Below are 20,680 nucleotides of genomic sequence, written 5' to 3'. Positions count from 1 at the left end.
TAATGAAGCCTTATTCTCTAGTTCAAAAAACTCAAAGACATTTTAAGAAATTTGTGAGATGGGAATATAAAAAAAGAGAGAGAATTTCCTTAGACTGCCATAACCTTGAGAAAGAGAATTATCAATGTAAATGTTCCTGCCTGATTAAAAAATAAAGCCGAATAATAATATCCTTGCAAATGCCTGCATCTGTCAAAATATTTCTCGAGATTCGGCACTCATTACATAGTTCATTCCACCTTTGCCCAACTGATGTTTAGAAAATCCTTCCTTATGAAAACGTGAAATCTGTTTTTCACCAAGCCCCTTGGAAGAACCTGCTGTTATCCCTCATTCACAAAAAGATAACCTTACATGTTTGCAGAGAGTTGTCATTGTCCCCTCTGATCTTCTTTTCCCAACTCGACTCAATTCTTCCTTGCCATGATGTGGTTTCAACAATGTCCTGTCGACCACGTTGTCATACCCAGAAATGAACAGAATACTCTAGCTCCAGTTAAAACTGATCAGGCAAGCACTCCAGACACATCTAATAGCACGTGCAAATGCCTCGAAAGGAATGGAAGGAGGCCAGCCTGGCCGGAGCCCGGAGTGGCTCACAGAGGCTAGACAGTCCTATTTCTATGTGGGCAAGGCACTATAAGGTGGCACTAAAGGTATAAAATACATAAAACAGGGCTGATCTCAAGGTACTCAAGGTCTGGTGGGTAAGATGAGTAACTCCCTTCTACAGGTGAAGGTCGATGGCATATAGTGGTAGCCCTAGAAAAGGAGCCCAGTCGTTTGGCTTTGGAGTTGGATCATCGGACCAACTGCTAGCATTAGGCCCTTGGAGAAGTTACCTAACTTACCTGCGTCTTCATTTCCTCATCTGTTAAATGGGGGTAATATTGCTCCCTCTTCCATAGCGTTATTGTGAGAATTAAGTAAGAGGATACATATTAATTACATATTAAGAGTATCAAATCACTTTTTAAAAGTGTGATGCTGACAAATATTTAAATATGCAGAAACAAAGTCTTGTTTCTCAGTGTGGAGCTGATGTATCAAAGACAGACATATGGGGGCACCTGGGTGGCTCAGTGGGTTAAAGCCTCTGCCTTCAGCTCGAGTCATGATCCCAGGGTCCTGGGATCGAGCCCCACATCATTGGGCTCTCTGCTCAGTGGGGAGCCTGATTCCTCCTCTCTCTCTGCCTGCCTCTCTGCCTACTTGTAATCTCTGTCTGTCAAATAAATAAATAAAATCTTAAAAAAAAAAAACCCAGACAGACATATGAAGGGAGCTGAGGATATATTTTAATATAAATGTTTAACAATAATCAATAGTAACTGAACTCATGGGCTGTCTGGGTGGCTCACTTAGTTAAGCATTTGCCTTTGACTCTGGACATGATCCCAGGGTCCCAGGATTGAGCCCCATGTTGGGCTCCCTGCTTCTCTGTCTGTCCCTCCCCCAACTCCTGCTTGAGCTCTCTCCCCCTCTCTCTCAAATAAATAAATAAAATCTTGAAAAAAATAAAGACTGAATTCAGTATGTAGATATTGGAAAAAGTCTTTTATATTCTTTACCTTATTAATCTATATACCAACCTTAAGAGGTGGATTTTGTTGTCACCGCCACCAATGAAGAAGCAGATTTAACCTAGAAGGGTTAATATGCTTGTCCAAGGCCCTACAGTTAGAGATCTGGGATTCGGATGCCATAGAATCAGTGTCATTACTCAGCCTATTAGATCTGATATGACAGTCTGGGACCTCTGGCAATGGTAACCAGAGAAAGGAAAATGCACAGAGTGAGGGTCCTGGAGAAACTTACATCACTCTTTCTGCACTTCACTTGTTCGATCCCAAGAACAGTCCAAGTCTGCCAATACTCTGAGATAAAAGATTTAAGTTCTTCTTTGTCTTCTCTAGAATTCCCAAGGCTGATCATAAAATAACCTCAACAAAATGACACTGGAGAACTACGTTTTACTTCTGAGGACACTAGAGATAAAACTTCTCATCAGCAAGCAAACATTTCAGAGAAGGGGGGATTTAAGGATTCAGGGAGAGGCTTAGGAAATCCGCGGTGAGCATAAAAGGTAAGAGTCCTCAGTCTTTCATTTGGCAGAATATGTCAAGTCTTCGGAGTTGCAAGGTTTCATGCAAACTAGCACTCCAAGACCAGAAAGAGTGGTGGTGGTGGTGGGGAGAGGTAGGATGATGGGTGGGTGGATGGACGGACAGAAAAAAATAATAGGAATAAATATACTACCAATTTTATACCTTATGTGGTTTCCTTACTGTGTGCCCCTCTAAACTCAAATGTAGAAACTCTAATGCCCAAAGTGATTGTATTAGGAGGTAGGGCTTTTTGGGAGGCAATTAGGTCATGAGAGCTGAGTCTTCATGAATGAAATTAATGCCCTTATAAAAAAGGCCTCACAGAAGCTCCTTTTACTATGTGAAGATATGAGAAGTCTCTACAGCACAGACAGGGCCCTCATCTGACCATGACAGCACCCTGACCTTGGACTTCTAGCCTCCAGAACTGTGAGAAATAAATTTCCGTTGTTTATATGCCACCCAGTCTGTGGTATTTTGCTACAGCACTCTGGATGGACTAAGATGCTGGCTTATAAGAAACATATAAAAACTAATCCACATTAATTCAATCTAGAACACGTGTGCTGTAGTGCCCCTCCGTCCCTTCCTTTCTGCTTCCCTCCTTTCTTCCTGAAGGCGGGGCTTGAACTTGAGACCCTGAGATCACTACCAGAGCTGAGATCAAGAGCTGGACGCTTAACTGACTCAGCCACCCAGATGCCCGTAGTTATACTTTCTTCTACTTTCCAGAGAAAATTCCCTATTGTAGGAGTCCTTATTAGGATTTTTCATTGGTTGGTCCCTTATATTAGACCATAAACACTGAAGGTTGTAGAATGAACTTGACTGAGCGTGTAAGGACAGGGTTATTTCACTCAATTTTACGTCCGCGGCACTAAGGGCAGCCTTTAAGCCAACATATGTAAGCTATTATAGAAGAGCCATGTACACGGAAAGGAGAAGATTAAAACAACAGAGGCAGAAGTCTGTCATTGAGGACTGGGTCCAGGTGCACTCGTAAACTTTCCCAAGAGGCTCACCCTCACCATGATTGTGGTATTTTAAAAGGCCCATTCAGAAGACTGGCTGCAAACACAATGGGATGCTAAGTGAGATCTCCCTCTCTGATCTCAGAAACCATCTGCCTTGGCTCCAGAGCAATTATTTATAGCAGATAGGACTGATGTGGTGTCAAGACCAAGTCCCAGAGGCTCAATTCCTCCAAAGATGGCAAACATATCTGTTGGATACACAACAAAGAGGGCCCAGAAACCCTAATTGGGCGGCTTGGAGCAGATGCCTGAGAAGGCTCACCAGCACTCAGAATGTGCTCTTCCCCACCTCGCCCCCATCGGAGCGGAAGAGAGGGTGCGTCACAAAATCAAATGTGCAAAGATACGTGCGAAGGTACTTCGGTCAGTGGGTCAATGCTGTCCACAGTTTCCCTTCAGATGCTCTCATCTTCATTTGCTAACTTCCGGCTGGCTGGCTGCAGTCCCGTGCCCTCAACTGGATAATGGGACCTGGACTGTCAACGAGGCTGCATAGTCCATGTCAAAATTTGGAAGGACAAACAGATCGCCATGGTGGTAAACAACGCTTTTACTCGTTGAAGCACCTTCTGCCCACCCCTGCTGTTCAGCTTCACCAAAAACGACGCGGCTATATATAACTCATGAGTTGAACTTACAGCTTTTGACGAGGTACCTGAGGTTAAGAAATAAAAGCTGTGTCCCATTTCTCATTTTTAAGTGGTACTTATCCTTCCAAGGACAATGGGATTTACAGTCTCATAAGGCAGAACTATAGATTACGAACTTCAGAACGCTGTTAAAGAATTTGGGGGGGGGTAGGGAGTGGATGGGGCTGCCTCGTGGTGGCCAGAGAAGCAGAAGCAGAGCATGGTAGCTAGCAAACAGCCTCAACAGGAAGCAGAAGGTGATGTGGGCAGTGGAAGCTCCCAGGCCGGCAGCCGGGAGCACCGGTGTGGGCAACAGGGAAGACCCCAGAGCAGCACGGGCGCAGTCACCCAGGTTTTCTAACCCACCCATGTAAAGCCAAATCAAATTAATAACAAAGCCAAAAAAAAAAAAAAATCAGCTAGTGAACTCATTCAGTTGGGCAAAACATGCTACGGGATCTCATATTGGAAAGAAAATTTCCTATTCCTACAGGGAATCTGGTTCTGCCTTATTTTAAGTGGTACAGACTTAGATTTCCAAAAGATAAATCAGAGGGTTACATCTTCATGAAAGAATTCACTACAGAGTTTTCTTAAAATGTAAATCCCCTGGTTCATTTCAAATGAAGATTTATATAAATTCAGTTTTTTCAATATTCAGGAATATCTCTTTGGAAAAATCAGAAAACAGGCTCTGGAAGGAAGGAAAAAGCCAATATCCAGGGTCAGCCAATAGTTTCTGCATACTACCCCAAAGACCTTGGGATGACAATTTATATATAATATGCTTTAAAAATATTTAGTACATATATATATCCACTTCTTTACGACCCCCGAACTTTTCTGGGCTTCTCATTATCTGGCTTAGAAAGCTATCTGTTCAGCTTCTGTCGCTGAGGCAAGGGGCAAACTTTTCTTCAGAAGTTTCCCTTCAAGTGGTCTGGTCTAGGCAATATTTTAAAATCGTATTTAAATCTCACCCCACAAGAGGGTGGGAGCTACAAATGGCTACTGAGCTAGTTAGCTCCAGGTGTTCACAGTTTCATCCAAGCTCACGAACGAATATCCTCATGTATGCACGAAGCCGTACACAGCAGGCCCTGCCTGCACAGGCAAAGGGAGAAAAATTCAGGAAATAAATTATCCTGAGCTCAGGGGAGAAGTTAAAGCAATACTTTAATCAAGTGGATGGAGATAAAGCCCTTTAATAAATAAACCCCAGCATCCAAGCACAGTCCTGTTTAGGTCGTGCACCAGCGGGATGTGTGGTGCCATCTTCACTAGATCAGGTGGGACAGGAGGGTGGGAGGAAGGGCTGAGACCAGGGGGCGGGCAGAAGGCACCGAGACCCAGGTTTCCACTGCACTGTGTGGTTCTTGAGATGCCTAGCACTTTGGGGGCCTCATTGGTACAACAGAAAAATATAACGGGATCTCCTTACCTCCTGACAATACTAATGTGGAATTATCATACTCTGGACAAAAATGAGAATTATTTTTACTCATCATATTACACGTTTTATCTCTAAGTCTGGCATATGTAATCTACTCCTTACTAAATAAAAATGGGCAAAAGAAATGCCAAAATATTCATTTAAAAACATATTTATTAAGAGGAAGTCTCATCTCTAGGGAGAGCAGGATGGGTTTTGGAGGGCAGGGCTAGGGCAAAATGGTTGGAGGAGGATTTGCTTTCTACCTTATATCCTTTATATCAATTTATCTGAGCACAATATGTATGCATGACCTATTCAAATATATATGCATTGATTCATCACATTTTTATAAATCAAAACACAGGAAGTTAAAAAAATGATAATGAGCAGTAACATCAAAATATACTAAATAGGGCACCTCGGTGGCTCAGTGGGTTAAGCGTCTGACTCTAGATTTTGGCACAGGTCATGATCTCAGGGTTGTGAGATCAAGCTCTGAGTGGACGTGAAGGCTGCTTAAGATTCTTTCCCTCTGCCCCCTCCTCTCTCTCATATACACATACACTCACACTGAATACTCAAAGATCTGTCATCCAAGCAAAAACTAACATTCGAGACTAATTTTTTAAAAAATTATGAGTAGATATGAACATCGTTAGAATAAAGCAAAACCTAAACTGTTATGCTAAAATAACTGATAGATATTTTTATCTAGCATTCCATGAAATAATAATGATGACCATAATAATGACAGTTAATACTTACTTTATTCTTAGCATGTAGTAGACACTGGCCTAAATTCTGTTTTTTTTTTTTTTTATTGTTTAATTTATAATTCAGCAGATTTTAGAGAGAAAGGGTGAGTATGTGTGTGCGCTGGGGGAGGGGAAGAAGGAGAGAATCTTAAGCAGACTCCATGTTGAGCACGGAGCCTGACTTGGGGTTTGCTCTCACAACTTTGAGATCATGACCTGAACCCATATCGAGAGTTGGACACTTCACCACTGACTGGGCCACCCAGGTGGTCCTAAATCCTATTATAATATTTCTAAATGTGGCTACAATGTTGTTGATCTAATAAGCATTTATTTAAAAAAATACTCAATGCAGAGAAAATCCTGGAACACTGAGAAAAACTTCAAAGCTGGCCAGAACATACATGCGTGTCTGTAATTAAGTTTTCCTCCACACCATGAAGAAGCCAAGTCTTCCACAGAAGTGATAAAGGCCAGAATAAGGCTCAACAAAAAACTATGACAGTGGATACACTTCACTTCTAGGAACTTACCAAAGGCGTGTCTTTTCCTCCCACAATGCTGAGACCAAGACCTGAACGTCCCTTGGATATTTCTATAATCATCTCCTGGCCAGGAACAATGGGACACGTGGCAGGGTCCACTGACAGAGGGGCCTGGAAACCACCTGGAGAAGGACGAAACAGAATGATGGGCAGGTAGGAGAGGCAGCCCAGTGTGCATACTGTATTAGTTGGGGAGTACACGGTTTGCATGTGTCTGTCATTTCACTCTTTTCCTGCTGAGCACCATTGAGAAAAAACCTGGGTCCTTCACGTTCATTCAGGAAGGGATGAAACCCGACATTTTTGGGATGAAAACAGTAACTACCCTCCTTACTTAATCAACTATTTTAAGTATACTTGAAATTTTTTTAGTCTTAAAATATACCCTGAAAACTCGCACAGTAAGATGTAAGATGATTAGGAGCTGTCTGGGTGGCTCAGTTGGTTAAGCAACTGCCTTCAGCTCAGCTCAGGATCCCAGAGTCCCAGAATTGAGTCCCACATCGGGCTTCCAGCTCCATGGGGAGTCTGTTTCTCCCTCTGACCTTCTCCCCTCTCATGCCCTCTCTTATTCTCTCTCAAATAAATAAATAAAATCTAAAAAAATATAAGATGATTAGATGATTAAGCACATACTGATGTATGTTATAATGAAAATAAAGACTGCTATGACAAAAGATTCTGAGTTATAGTTAGAAGATACTAAGAATTAGTGCTTAAACACTTTTAATTAGAGCATATCATGAATTAAGATATATAAAGGATTTCATCAATAAAGTATGATGTGGCTGAAAATAAGAATTATCTAACAATGATCCCAAAATATATACATGGTTAAAAAAAATGTCATAAACACAACATTCAAAAAGTAACTGCTAGGTCCATAGCTGAAAAACTTGTTACTGCTATTTTATAAAGATTTACTTTTTACTTTTTAGCTCTATTGACTGAGCCAGCTAGGTGCCCCAAGGTTTACTTTTTAAAATTGTTGTTTTATTTATTTATTTAATTTTCTTAAGTAGGTTCCACCGCCAATGTGGAGCCCAGCATGGGGCTTGAACTCACGACCCTGAGATCAAGACGTAAACTGAAAACAAGGGTCGGTCACTCCACGGACTAAGTTACCCAAGTGCCCCTAAATCATCGCTTTAGATTGGGTTTCTCTAAAAAAATGAATGGAAAAAAAATATTTACTGGCTAGGAAAAGATGTTCAATACAACCCTTTTATCTAGCATAACTTCTACATGTGTGCATTTTCCAGGTGACTGAACCTAAACAATTGAAAAATCAAAATATTCAAAATGTTAGCTTCAAGAGCTTCTTGTACAATAACAGCCTCCAGAGATGATTATCTTCTTTGACAACTAAGTTTGATTATGGGGAGTACCGATTCTTACGCAAGGGAACAGCTTAGTTAAGGGCTGATAATAAAGGGCCCCACCTGCTGGTCAGCGGCAGCTAATGCACAGGGCCCAGCCTGGGATTCACAAAGCTCATTAAACAGCTGCACAATTGCAGGCCCCCAAATCCTGGCCTGCAGGCTAAAAATGATTTTCACATTTTCAAAAGTTTGGAAAAAAAAAAACATTTCAAGACATGTGAAAATTACATGAAATTCAAATTTCAATGTCCATAAATGAAGTTGTATTGGAACACAGCCCTGCTAATCCATTTACTTCCAGTCTACGGCTGTTAGCACCCTGAGACAGCGGAGCTGAGTCGTTGCAACAGAGACCATATGGTCCGCAAGCCTTAAATATTTACTATCTGGCTCTTTACAGAAAAAGTTTGCCAATCCCTGATATTAAACAAAAGGAAACAGGCTCTAGGTAAGCCTGTGGAGGGTTCTGCTCTGACTCAGTAATAGTAATAATAAAGCAGGTTCTGGAGTGGTGGGGACATGCATTTAAGCTCCCAAGAAGGGAATTAATAGGTGGGTGAAATGGAGGCTCATTCTTCAGCCAAAAAATGCATGTAACGAGCCGCGTTCTAATAGGAAGTAAATGAACAATGTGTGTGAGGTGCCCAGTCCAGCAGCTGGCGTAATGTGGCAGGCATACAGTTACTCTTTCTGACCACATGGAATTTATTAATCTAATGGCCTCCCAGTTAAGAGTGAGAAATTTAGTGATGCAACCTTGGTAACAATAAAAAATGCCCTATTAGGAGGAGAATATTAAATTAGAAACCTAATTTGACTCTAGATCTTTTGGCAGCATATGCATTTCACACTCCATTTTCCATTCACTTACACTAAAAACAATGTGCAATAGTGCATAATTTCATGAATGCTTTACAAAGTTTATCCTTCTGTAAATGACTAGTGTAGCCTCTTTTGTTTTTAAAGATTTTATTTATTTGACAGAGAGAAATCACAAGTAGGCAGAGAGGCAGACAGAGAGAAAGGGGGAAGCAGGCTCCCTGCTGAGCAGGGAGCCTGATGTAGGGCTCGGTCCCAGGACCCTGAGACCATGACCTGAGCTGAAGGCAGAGGCTTTGACCTGCTGAGCCACCCAGGCACCCCTAGTAGAGCCTCCTGAGTGAGAAGAGAGGACAGAGAGTCAGAGATGCTGGGGACGGCGCTTCTCTTCCTCCACTTCTGTCTCACCCTAGCCAGTCCTGAGTTAGGGCTGGTATGTATTTTTCCCAAACAGCCCAGCCCGAAGCCTGACAGATCGAACCCCCAATGTTTGGTAAGTAGAGGACTGAATGAGTAGAATTTCCACAGATTAAATAATGGGAGATTAATTTCTGTTACCAAGATATAAATATGTGATGCATCTTATCAAAACTCAATGGGTCTACATGGTAGTTGCTGTCTTAGTAAAAGGCCAGGTGATAAGTATTTTGAGCTTTACAGACCACACATTCCCTGCTGAAATACTCAATTCTATCCTTATTGTGTGACGGGAACCTTAGACAACAGGTAAACAAATGAGTATTCCAAGAAAATTTTATTTGTGGACATGGAAGTCTGGATTTCAGAGAATTTTCATGAAATGTTCTTTTGACTTTTTCCAACCCCTTAAAAATATGAAAACCATTTTTAGCTTGCAGACCATACAAAACATATGGTGGGCCAAATCTGACCTATGGGTCATAGTCTGCTGACCACATTCATTAAGTATTTTAGCAAAAATCTAGTATTTTGGAATAACACCTGCTTGCTAAAGTTTTTGAGTTAATATTTATGAAAAAATATGCACAAGACAAATACATAAAGGTGTCAGGCCTGTTAAATTCATGCAGGGGTGTGCTTTGCCACTGGTGAGCAGGTGTTTGATTTTTATTTTATTTGTTATTTTACAGACTTATATTATGTAAAAGCAAAGTGGAAATACTCATTATTCATTCTGAAATTCTATTTCAACTGCCAGTCAGCATAATTCATGCCAGGAATTCAAAGAGAGAAAGCGAATACTCATGTCTTTAAGCACTGAAAATTAACAGTCTTCAAATAACTTACATCAACATATGCAAGGCTAACAATTTGACTGAATATGATTTTTAGGAGATAATACTCATATATCAAACACAATCTTTTGGAGAGATTACAGAATAATTTGTAAGCCTCATATGTAAACAGTATTTACTGAGGGCCTTTTTTGTTTTAGCACCTTCATACTCAATAAACAGGCAACCACAGTAGCAGGTTGAGGAAAATGGCGGCCTGGCCAAGACTTGGAGCTGAGGAAGCAGAGGAGGGGTATAGAGCCAGGCTTCCCGACTCCCGGTCCAGGGCGCTTCTCAGGATATCACAATTCCCTCCTTTTCTCATGTTGGAGGAGTCAATTCAGTTCGGCTCATGGAAAGAATCATACCATAGTTTGTGAAATCCGCATCCACTGAGTGATACGATGGTGCTAAAGGGATCTCTTGTGAACTGAAGGAGACTTTTGTTGAATTTTTTTGCTGCTGTTTCATCTGGCTGACAGCCTACAAAAGAAGGGAAAATTAGACGAATGTCAAAGACGAGAACGAAAAACCAAAGGATGAGGCTTTAAAACTGGTGTGTTGTTCCCCAAACAATGGCGGCACTCCAGTAATGTCTTCTGAGAATTTAGAGTGGAATAGGTGGCAGGAGGAAGTTAGGATGGTTTCTGTCCCATCCCCCATGCTTCCCTAACGAACTTGACACCCAAGATGCTTCAGTGAAGGGTGGATGGAGGAAGGGAAGAAGGATAACAGCTGACGATACTCTATCATTGTGGTCTGTATATTGTGGTCTGCTGGGGTTGGGAAACAGAAGAAAAATTTTTTCAATTTCCATTGATTCTGATGAAATCAATGTGAAGTCCACATACCCATGTTGTGCCCACTGAAAAGCAATCCATGCTGCAGATGTTCTGAGCATACGACAATGTCCTTCTCTTCTGGATACATCCACAATAGTTAAATGCATTAGACAGGTTAATTGAGCAACATGAGGGCCAGGAAGAGGAAATAAGCATCCACTGAAAGTCTAGTAAGTGCCAGGTACACTAATGCCATTTTAATTCACCCTAAAGAACGATACCTTATTCACCCTTGATTCCCAGTACCTGGAACATAGTAGACCCTCAATAAATGTTCGATGAATGAATGAGTCGATGAATGGATAGAGAAGAGCAAAATTAAAGACATGGAAACTCACAGCAGAAAATGGATTTGTACTTCAATAGAGGTACAGAGACCTTTGCTATGTGAGCTCTGGAAAGTTAACTCATAATTCTGGATTTCTGTGGATAATACCTTCAATGAATATTAGTATTGGAAAACCAAAAGGACTCCATGCTCGCTTAACAGGCAGTTAAGAAACATAGGTAGAGACCTGACCTGCCTTCTGGATCTGTAGTTAGCCAGGGAACCCATCCCCAGCTGGAAGATTCTGGTGGAGGCAGTGAAGCACCAGGCTGTCCCTGGAGTCTAGAAATAGGATCAAGGTAACTGCTCCAGAACAATGACACCTCAAGATTCTGGCAGTGGAAGGCTGTGCCTTAGTACAAGGCACGGTGCAGCATATAAAAACTAGAACAACACCAGCCCTTGTGTATCTGTGTTGTGCTTTCCCGTTTTTTAAAAACGCTCTTACATCCATGAACTCTTTAAATCCTAAGAACAACCTGGAGAGTGAGACATTATTACTTTCTTTTCCAGACAAAGAAACCACTGTCAAGTAACATGTCTCAGTCACACAGCTATTTGGAGAAGGAGGTCAGATTAAAAGTCAGTAGTAGCGAAAGAATGTTACAAATTCTTTTTTTATTTTTATTTTTTAAGGATTTTATTTTTAAGCATCTCTATCCCCACTGGGGGCTTGAGCTCATAACCCTGGGATACACGTGTGTGTTCTACTGTCTGAGTCAGCCAGGCACCCCAGAATGATACAGATTTAAAATGTTTATCAGGGCGCCTGGGTGGCTCAGTGGGTTAAGCCTCTGCCTTCAGCTCAGGTCATGATCTCAGGGTCCTGGGATCGAGTCCCGCATCGGGCTCTCTGCTCAGCAGGGAGCCTGCTTCCCTCTCTCTCTCTGCCTGCCTCTCCATCTACTTGTGATTTCTCTCTGTCAAATAAATAAATAAAATCTTTAAAAAAAAAATAAAATGTTTATCAAACCGCTGCTATGCACTGGTTCTATGGACGTTCATTTTCTTTTCTGTAGTTTTTCTCACCAACATTTAATAAAGACCGTATACTTATTTTAGAAGACTTATTCAAAGACATATTTTCAGTGATTTAAAAAGAGGGAAGTGGAAAAATGACAAATACAGGTTTACTACCAGAAAACTGAACAATGGAACCACCTAGATACCAATGACTCTGAGGACCATACTTTCCAGTGTCCTTGGACTAGGTGTTGGTCAGTAGATGTAAACAGATGTGAACTGTACAATTTTCAGGTCATTTTCTGCAGGGTAAGGATCCTGTCCTCCTGTTCTAACTGGAATGCAGATGACAACTGCCCGAGCAGCCGTCTTAGATCAAAACTGGATGCATTTTTTTGAGGATGGTAATCAGATGCCTGAGTGTGTGACACTGGGAGATACCACATCATTCTCAGACTGATATACCCATACTTGATACAGAAGAGAAACTTCTTATAGAGATTGAACCTGATCTTAATTCATACAGCACTTATGTCCAACTTTTGTTTTCTATCACCTTTAAAAAGCACATCATTAACAAAGCTGCTAGAGTTCTTAGTGAAAAAAATCATGTGATTAAAAAAATGTTATTTTTTTAAAATTTAATTTTATTTATTTGGCAGAGAGAGCACAAGTAGGGGGAGCAGCATGCAGAGGGAGGGGGCTCAATCCCAGGACCCTGGAATCATGACTTGAGCCCAAGGCAGATGCTTAACTGACAGAGCCACCCAGGTGCCCCTTATTTTGTTTTTTTTTTAACCAATTAAAAAAATTTTTTTTAAAGATTTTATTTGTTGATTTGTCAGAGAGAGAGAGACAGAAGGCACAAGCAGGGGGTGCAGCTGGCGGAGGGAAAAGCGGACTCCCCACTGAGCAAGGGGCCCGACACAGAACTTGATTCCAGAACCCTGAGATCATGACCTGAGTTGAAATCAAGAGTCGGGCTCTTAACCGATTGAGCCACCCTGGCATCCCCATTTATTTGAGAGAGAGAATCCGTGCCTAAGTGGGGGGTGAGGGGAAGAGGAAGAAAATCTTCAAGCAGACTCTTTGCTGAGCCTAGAGCCCTATCCAAGATATCATGACCTGAGCCAGGACCAAGAGTAGGACAACTAATTGGCTGAGCTACCCAGGGGCCCCAGAATCATGTGATTTTTAAATCAGTAATGTTTGTGCTAATCATTATATCCCAGATCTGGGTAGCATCCCACTGCATTGTGCATGATATGTTTCCAACAGATAGTGATAGAATTGAACTCAATTAAAAAGTAAGGAAACAGTCCACAGAAACCAAGTGAAACATCCAACATCTATTTTTAGAGGCTGACCTCTTGTTGGTGGGTGTGGTGATGGATGGGACGTGTGGTCCTGTGACTCTTCAATTGGCACAAACCCAAACTACTAAGAATGAAAGATAGGAAAGGTTGGATTGGCTGTTTAATAGCTTCTATTCAAACATGAGTGGGAATGGACGTTCTAGGTTATCCAACCTAACTAAACCAGTGGTTCTCAAATGCTGTCTTCATAACAGAAATTGTCAAGGACTAAGTAAATCAGGACCTAGGTGGAGCCCAGGCAAGTTTTGTTTTGAGAGTTACTGCTTAAAGTTAAACCATGGGTTCTTTATCCAGGGTTTCCAAGAGACCCACAAAAGGCAATTACAAAATTTTGGGAATTACAAAAAATCCTGTGTTGTACCAAAATTATGTTTATCAGTGTTTTTCTGGGGAAGGAATCTACAGTTCATTTATGATGCAAAACAAAAATCACCATTCGAAGAATATATGAATTGTTGAGCTTGCTAGTGCTGACTAGTCGTGTGACCAAAGGAGAGTCACATCGCCTCCTTACGCGTAAACTTCCCCATCTGTAAACTGGTAGTGGTATTTCTAAACTTTACGAGCTTGTTGAAAAGATCAAAGAGAGAAGAACATAAATATACCTATCACTATGCCAGAAAAGCTTAAGATTTCAACTGATAATAGCTATCAATGTCTTCATGTCTTTTGATAATAAATGACCAGCCAGCTGCTGATTAAAAACCATGTGGGTGGTTTGGAACAGCTCAAGGGGTTGGAAGTTCTTCATAATGAGCTGACCCAGGCTCACAGCAGGTGTTGCCCACTGACCTCAGGCTGGTTCTCTGCTAGAGCTACTGACCCAGCCAGGCATCCCCACACCTACTCATTTTTTTTTTTTTAATTTTATTTTAGAGAGAGAGCACGTGAGCAAGTGGGGGGCAAGGGAGAGTCTCAAGCAGCCTCCCCACTGAGCGTGGAGCTCAATGCAAGGCTTGATTTCATAACCTGAAATGATGACCTGAGCCAAAATCAAGAGTTGGATGCTCAATGGACCGAGCCACCCAGGCACTCCTACATCTACTCATTTTTACTTGGGTTTTTAGTATGTAAGTTTGGAGACTTTACAAATTTATTTTCTCTGGCAGTGTTTGAAATACCATGTAAGCTCTAGCTCCTTAAATATAATGACAGCTAATACAGTCATAATGTAAATTTTAGTAGTATGAACGTATCACCTAGCACACAGAAATAAGAATCAAGATTTTAAAAAGAAAAAACTCAATACCAACAAAAGTACAAAAATTTGACAGACAGAAATTTATAGTTTTTTTTTTTAAGAGAAGTGAATTCAAAATGCAAGGAACACCAAAGTTACTGTATTTGCATTTTTATAGAACTACAAATTCTCCCACTTAAGATTTTTATTAATGACATTAAGTAAGACATGGCACTCTCAGAATTTACGTATAGATGTGTTTGTAGGGATGGCTCACTTTTAAACACCTGCTCAGAGTACTGGCCCAGGAAAAGGCACAAAGACTATTTCCACACACCTTGCCTAGAATCAATGATATGGCTGTGGGCTGACCTCCAATTTAAGACACACCATAACCTCCCAGCAAGTTTCATTGCAATCACTTCCTTTCCTTCTGGAACCCATTTATAATGCATACCATCCCAGCAGAGCAAAACCTAAGGTGGAAATTACGTACATTGTCCGTTGGACACTCCGGTGCCTTCTGCTGACCAGCCACCTGGGAGATGTCCTCCTGAAATAGAAAAGATACAGCCAGTTACAGGCATTTCAGGGCTCAAATGCATTCTCCAACTGTAGCAAACATCACGGGGCTACAAAAATGACCAAAGCACCAGTTTGTTCATCCATCTGAACAAAGTCTTGTTAATGAATGCAGCCTTGCCATGTCCAAATGTTTCTTTTCAGCCCTTTCAGAGCTATCAGGGTTTAAACTTATCAGATACCCACTGATGGTCACTTCAGCTAGAGTTTTTTCTTCTTTTGCCATTCTAGTAACCTCTAAATTTGTATTTGTACTGAATATTTAGTTCTTTCAGGGTTTGAACTCTGATATTAGAACTTTTTCCCCTGAAAGTCACCAAAGACACTGGAGGATACAGAGTTAAATTAAGTTAGTCCTGGATCCCACAGAAATGTGCAGAGTCCAGGTTTTAGAGAGAAGTAAACTGCCAAAACACACAGGAAACCAGTGCATACCTAAAGGGTGGTTTCCTGAGACCAAAACATCGACCAGAATGCTTATGTCTGCCTCCCACCATATCCCATCCTTCTTTTCAGGCAAAGTCACAGGGGAAATTATCATCTGATGGTTTACTCTCAGGCATGAACTCCTGCATTTGGACTTGGACTAGGCAGGGAACATGGAGACAGACTGACTGGGATAGGAGAAAGGATGGGCTTACTGTAGCCCATGGTAAATGTCTGAAAGACACCAGCTGGCAGGTCTAACATACAGACTGCAGGTAGGTAAGCTATCTGAAGATGACGAGAGGTGTGACTTGTATAGCAAAGGGGTAGTTGTTTGTGATCCTAGTTCCTCGACTTAAGAGTTCTGCAACCTGAGCAGATTTCCTGACATCTCCAAGCCTCACTCAGTCTCGTTTATAAAATGGGAAAAAATAAAGGTTGTTATGCTCTAGGGATATTGTGAGGATTAAACAAGGCAATATATGGACAGCACTTAGCATGGTACCTGGCAAACAACAAATATGTAATAAAGATGTTAATGATGATAGTAAATGGAATCCAGCTCTGATACACCCACATTCTTAACTCTACTATAGAGCTAGTGAAAATAATTACATGGACAGACACTTTCTCCTTTGGGGGATGCTGGAGTACTATCTGATATCCCCTACCCTCTCCCTGGTTTCTTCTTCGAACATACTGAACTAGTTAATCCAAAGGGCTCCCATCAGATTTGTAACAATACAATAGATAGTGATCAGGTCCTGTCCAGCCATTCATTATCGCTCGATTAGGTTACAGTCCCATCCTGTCTCATCAATTCCCTATTGGTTTACACCTGAGAACACCTGAGAACCCCAGCACATAATATCCTGAGCCTGCCCCCTAGGTCCCCGGGAGGATTGTGATTTCCCTTATCTGCCCACTTATTTTTTTTAGGATCAAAGCTCTTTCTCATTTAAATACAGATTATCTCTCAATTTCTCCCATATGGGACCAACATTGGAGAACTCCTCCTAACAACCCCCCCACCAACTGTGCTCCAAAACAGATTATAAGCTACGAGTTTATAAGTTCCTTCATGCATAATTCTTCCCTGAGCCCCTGGGCAATGCCCCTTCCATAGCACCACCAAGTTATTTTCTCACAATTTATGCAACACTGTGTTTTATCTTTTTTTTTTTTTAAAGATTTTATTTATTTGTTTGACAGAGAGAGATCACAAGTAGAGAGGGAGGCAGAGAGAGAGGGGGGAGGAAGCAGGCTCCTCGCTGAGCAGGGAGCCCGATGTGGGGCTCGATCCTAGGACCCTGAGTTCATGACTTGAGTCAAAGGCAGATGCTTACCCGACTGAGCCCCCAGGTGCCCCCTGTCCCATTTCTTTTTTTTTTTTTTTATTTAAAAGTTTATTTATTTATTTGACAGAGAGAAATCACAAGTAGATGGAGAGGCAGGCAGAGAGAGAGAGAGAGAGGAGGAAGCAGGCTCCCCGCTGAGCAGAGAGCCCGATGCGGGACTCGATCCCAGGACCCTGAGATCATGACCTGAGCGGAAGGCAGCGGCTTAACCCACTGAGCCACCCAGGCGCCCCCCCTGTCCCATTTCTTATACTGATTACCCTTAAGCCTCTGGGCCCAGAGATGGGGCCAGTGCATGATGATGATGATGACAGCTAAAACTTACTGAGCACTAACTGCCAATTACTGACCTACACACCATCCCTATTTCGGAGGCCGATGTGCAACAGAACCGTGGGGTAAGGGCTATTATCCAAACTGCAAATGCTGGAGCATATGCTGAACCAGAACTAAACCAGATGCATTGCGCTGCAGAGCTCCTGCTCTTAACCGAGGATGAACCACAAGGGAAAGGCAATGTGCTGTTCACCTCCTCCCAGGGACACACATGAGATTCTTAGGAGCCAGCCTCAACATGGTGATTCCATTTTTAGATACAACATTAAATCAGAACGCGTCATGCCGGCTTATTTTGAGCTTGGGCAGCCAAAAAAAAATTCGTGGCACTAACCACCCCAGTGACCTAGGGTACGTCACTTTCTTCCGTGTTTTGTTTAAACATAAATTTAGAACTTGCTCCTCTTCCAACTACTGCATTGAGGGAGTTCTTAGTGCCTTCAAAGCTGAGGTTCTGGGACAGTCTAAGGTGCCAACTTTGCACAGGAGACCCCTAAATAAGAAGGCTGAGGAAGGAGGGTGAAAAGATCATATTATTTTGTGGAACAAACCCAACAGAACATGTTCTATGTGCATTATATTGTAATCATCAGCACAGTACTATAAGCTCCTGAAAGAAAATGCTTTGAGAGCCAAGCAAGTTCCTCTGATCAAGAGAAGGAGCTTTCAAGCAGTGGATATAAAAAACAACACTGGGAATATTCTATATAATAGATAATAACAGGGATGTCCAGTTTATAATCATCAGAGCTGGTGAACTTCTATCCCAAACTTGGGCAATCCACATGTCCTGTCTGTCCAGCCACAGCAATTGGTCCAAGGGTAGACATCTGAACCACATAAGAACATCCTGTGCATTTCCCAACACGGACCCAAGGAAAGAGAGTCAGCCCCTTTCTGGCCCAGAAGCTTTGGAATTTTCGATGGCCACATTCCCACTAAACTAAGGAAGCAAGTCTACAGACATAGAGAGTCAAAGACACATCCAGACACCTATGGGGCACCAGGATTCAAGTTCCAACGATCCCTGAAGCTGTCAACTTTGCTTTTCCTGCTGTACTGTAAAAAGGGCCTGTAGCTTATCAGTAAATCTCCCTTTGTCTGTAAGGTCAAGATGAGGTTTTATCACCTGCGATCAAGAGAATACTGATTAAAATAAGGTGGAGCCTAGAAAAGATCTATCAGGATAACAAACTCACAGGGGTCAAGCCAGAAGGTAAGCCAGGCGGAGATGAAGGAAGTGAACCAAGCAAAGAAAGCAAACTTGGGAGGGCTGCTCAGCCTAAAGATAGTCAGACTCTGATTTTTTTTTTTTTTTTTTTTTTACTATTCCATTATAGATGTTTATTATAATATATAATGCTATTTAAATTTGTCATTAACGAAATTGAAGCTTCAAAGTATTTCTAATATTTAGCCTGTGGTTTTGTGTCCCCCCCCTTTTTTATTATAATAAAAAATAAAATAGACTCAGTGATTTTTAAAAGATGCCTGTCAGACACAGATTGTCTCCTGCTGATCTGAGTCCTAGGCCTTTCCCTCTGGAGCATGCAGATACACTAGAAAAGGACAGCCTTTGCCTGGATCAGCCCCACCCAACTCCTCCCCGACCTGAGGCCTACATTAGCTGAAATCCTATCAGCAAGAGCTCCCCAGCACCTTCCTGTGCCCCTCTGCAGTCTTGGCCGCACTAGGAATTACTTAGGTAAAGCTGGATGCCAGTCCTGCCTGTGACACTTATTGGTACGTCCTGTGGCTGGTGTAGCGTCTGGGACAGAAGAGGCCTTCCCTACTAAACTTGCTTACTTTCTGCTCCCTTAGAAAGGTAAGATATACAATATGGGTTTTAGATTACAGGACCTTAAAAATCATGTTGACAAGACTTCTCCAGAGAAGTGAAAACTTCACAGGCTCAAAGAACAATGTGTGAGCTGCACACAACAGGTAAGAAGGTCTGAGTTCGGGGCTCTGCCAATGCATCCTTTTCCTTCGCGGGATCCTTAGGGCTAATAATTATGACTGTTAGATTATTTTCTCAGTTTAAAAAATCTAATAAGCAATAGCTTCCTTCCAGGCAAGTTGAATTTCACGTAACAAGTCTTTGCAGGAGACCAGTTAAAGGGGTTGGGAGTGAAAGCAAGCTAGCAGACGTCAAAGATGGGAATTTGTGTTAAAAATGTGCACCTCTATTTCTGCTGTCTCTGAGTTCATGAGGTTACCTTTACCTGCTACCCTCGCATCTCTATATTATCTTCTTCATTTATGATGCACAGGCAGAGAGAATGGAGGAAAAAGCCAAGAGCTTTCCTCCTGTGACTCTCATGAAGGGAACAGACCTCGCTGTAAATTTACTGTCTTTTTTATGACCAGGAAAGGGGAATTTATCATGTAGGCAAATCTCAAGTGATTTTTCAGAAATACAAGATATAAAGTACAATGAGCTGTGAAAAATGCCTCCTATGAACGCACTTGAACTTGGCCATTGGCAATTTGCATACTGTCACATACTGTCACAGAAGAGAGGCCGGTGCTGACTCAGACACATTGTCTCTGGCTTCTTACAAGGGAGTTCCTAGACTATTGTTATAGATGCAGTTTTCATAGAGGATCTGAAACAGAGAATAAGGTTCGCACAGTGACATCTGCTCCCCTAGCTGAACAAGAAATCCTGCAGTTCTTGACGGACTACACGTTGGGGATAAAAATGGATTTTAAGTACACGGTCCAGCTGTTTAAAAGTGAGCAGGATATACGTCTGAGAATTCTAGCCTGGAATTAAGACCTATAATCATCAGAAACACATTTTAACCTATTTTTCCAAACTTGGATGCCAGCACTTTAAAAACACTTAGGAATAATTTTTAATCAAGCCCAGTAGCAAAATTGACAAACTAATGTCAATTATACTTCATTTAAGATTTTTTAAAGCAAAATAAAATATAAAAATTGATAAAATGAACCTGTACCAGAAATCACATGGCATATTATTCCCTTAAAAGTTAAACTTCTAGGGGCACCTGGGTGGCTCAGTGGGTTAAAGCCTCTGCCTTTGGCTTAGGTCATGATCTCAGGGTCCTGGGATCGAGCCCCACATCGGGCTCTCTGCTCAGCAGGGAGCCTGCTTCCTCCTCTCTCTGACTGCCTCTCTGCCTACTTGTCATCTCTGTCAAATAAATAAATAAAATCTTAAAAAAAAAAAGAAAAAAAGGACGCCTGGGTGGCTCAGTTGGTTAAGCAGCTGCCTTCGGCTCAGGTCATGATCCCAGCGTCCTGGGATCGAGTCCCGCATTGGGCTCCTTGCTCAGCAGGGAGCCTGCTTCTCCCTCTGC

At 41.8% G+C, this 20,680-nt stretch overlaps 1 protein-coding gene across 7 annotated transcripts in view; it reads right to left on the bottom strand.

Annotated features, from left to right (window-relative positions):
- Positions 1-20,680, bottom strand: part of PATJ (PATJ crumbs cell polarity complex component) — a 370,533-nt gene that overhangs the window by 64,347 nt on the left and 285,506 nt on the right. For all 7 annotated transcript variants that reach the window (XM_059374941.1, XM_059374937.1, XM_059374938.1 and 4 more), the window contains 3 exons: positions 15,146-15,202; positions 10,329-10,443; positions 6,495-6,628 (listed from right to left, as the gene is read on the bottom strand). In XM_059374941.1, the coding sequence (XP_059230924.1) occupies positions 6,495-6,628; positions 10,329-10,443; positions 15,146-15,202 (306 nt within the window). The remainder of the gene's footprint in view (positions 1-6,494; positions 6,629-10,328; positions 10,444-15,145; positions 15,203-20,680) is intronic.

Source organism: Mustela nigripes, chromosome 14 (assembly GCF_022355385.1).
Source record: "Mustela nigripes isolate SB6536 chromosome 14, MUSNIG.SB6536, whole genome shotgun sequence".
Taxonomy (NCBI): domain Eukaryota; kingdom Metazoa; phylum Chordata; class Mammalia; order Carnivora; family Mustelidae; genus Mustela; species Mustela nigripes.
This window is presented reverse-complemented; position numbering and strand designations above follow the sequence as displayed.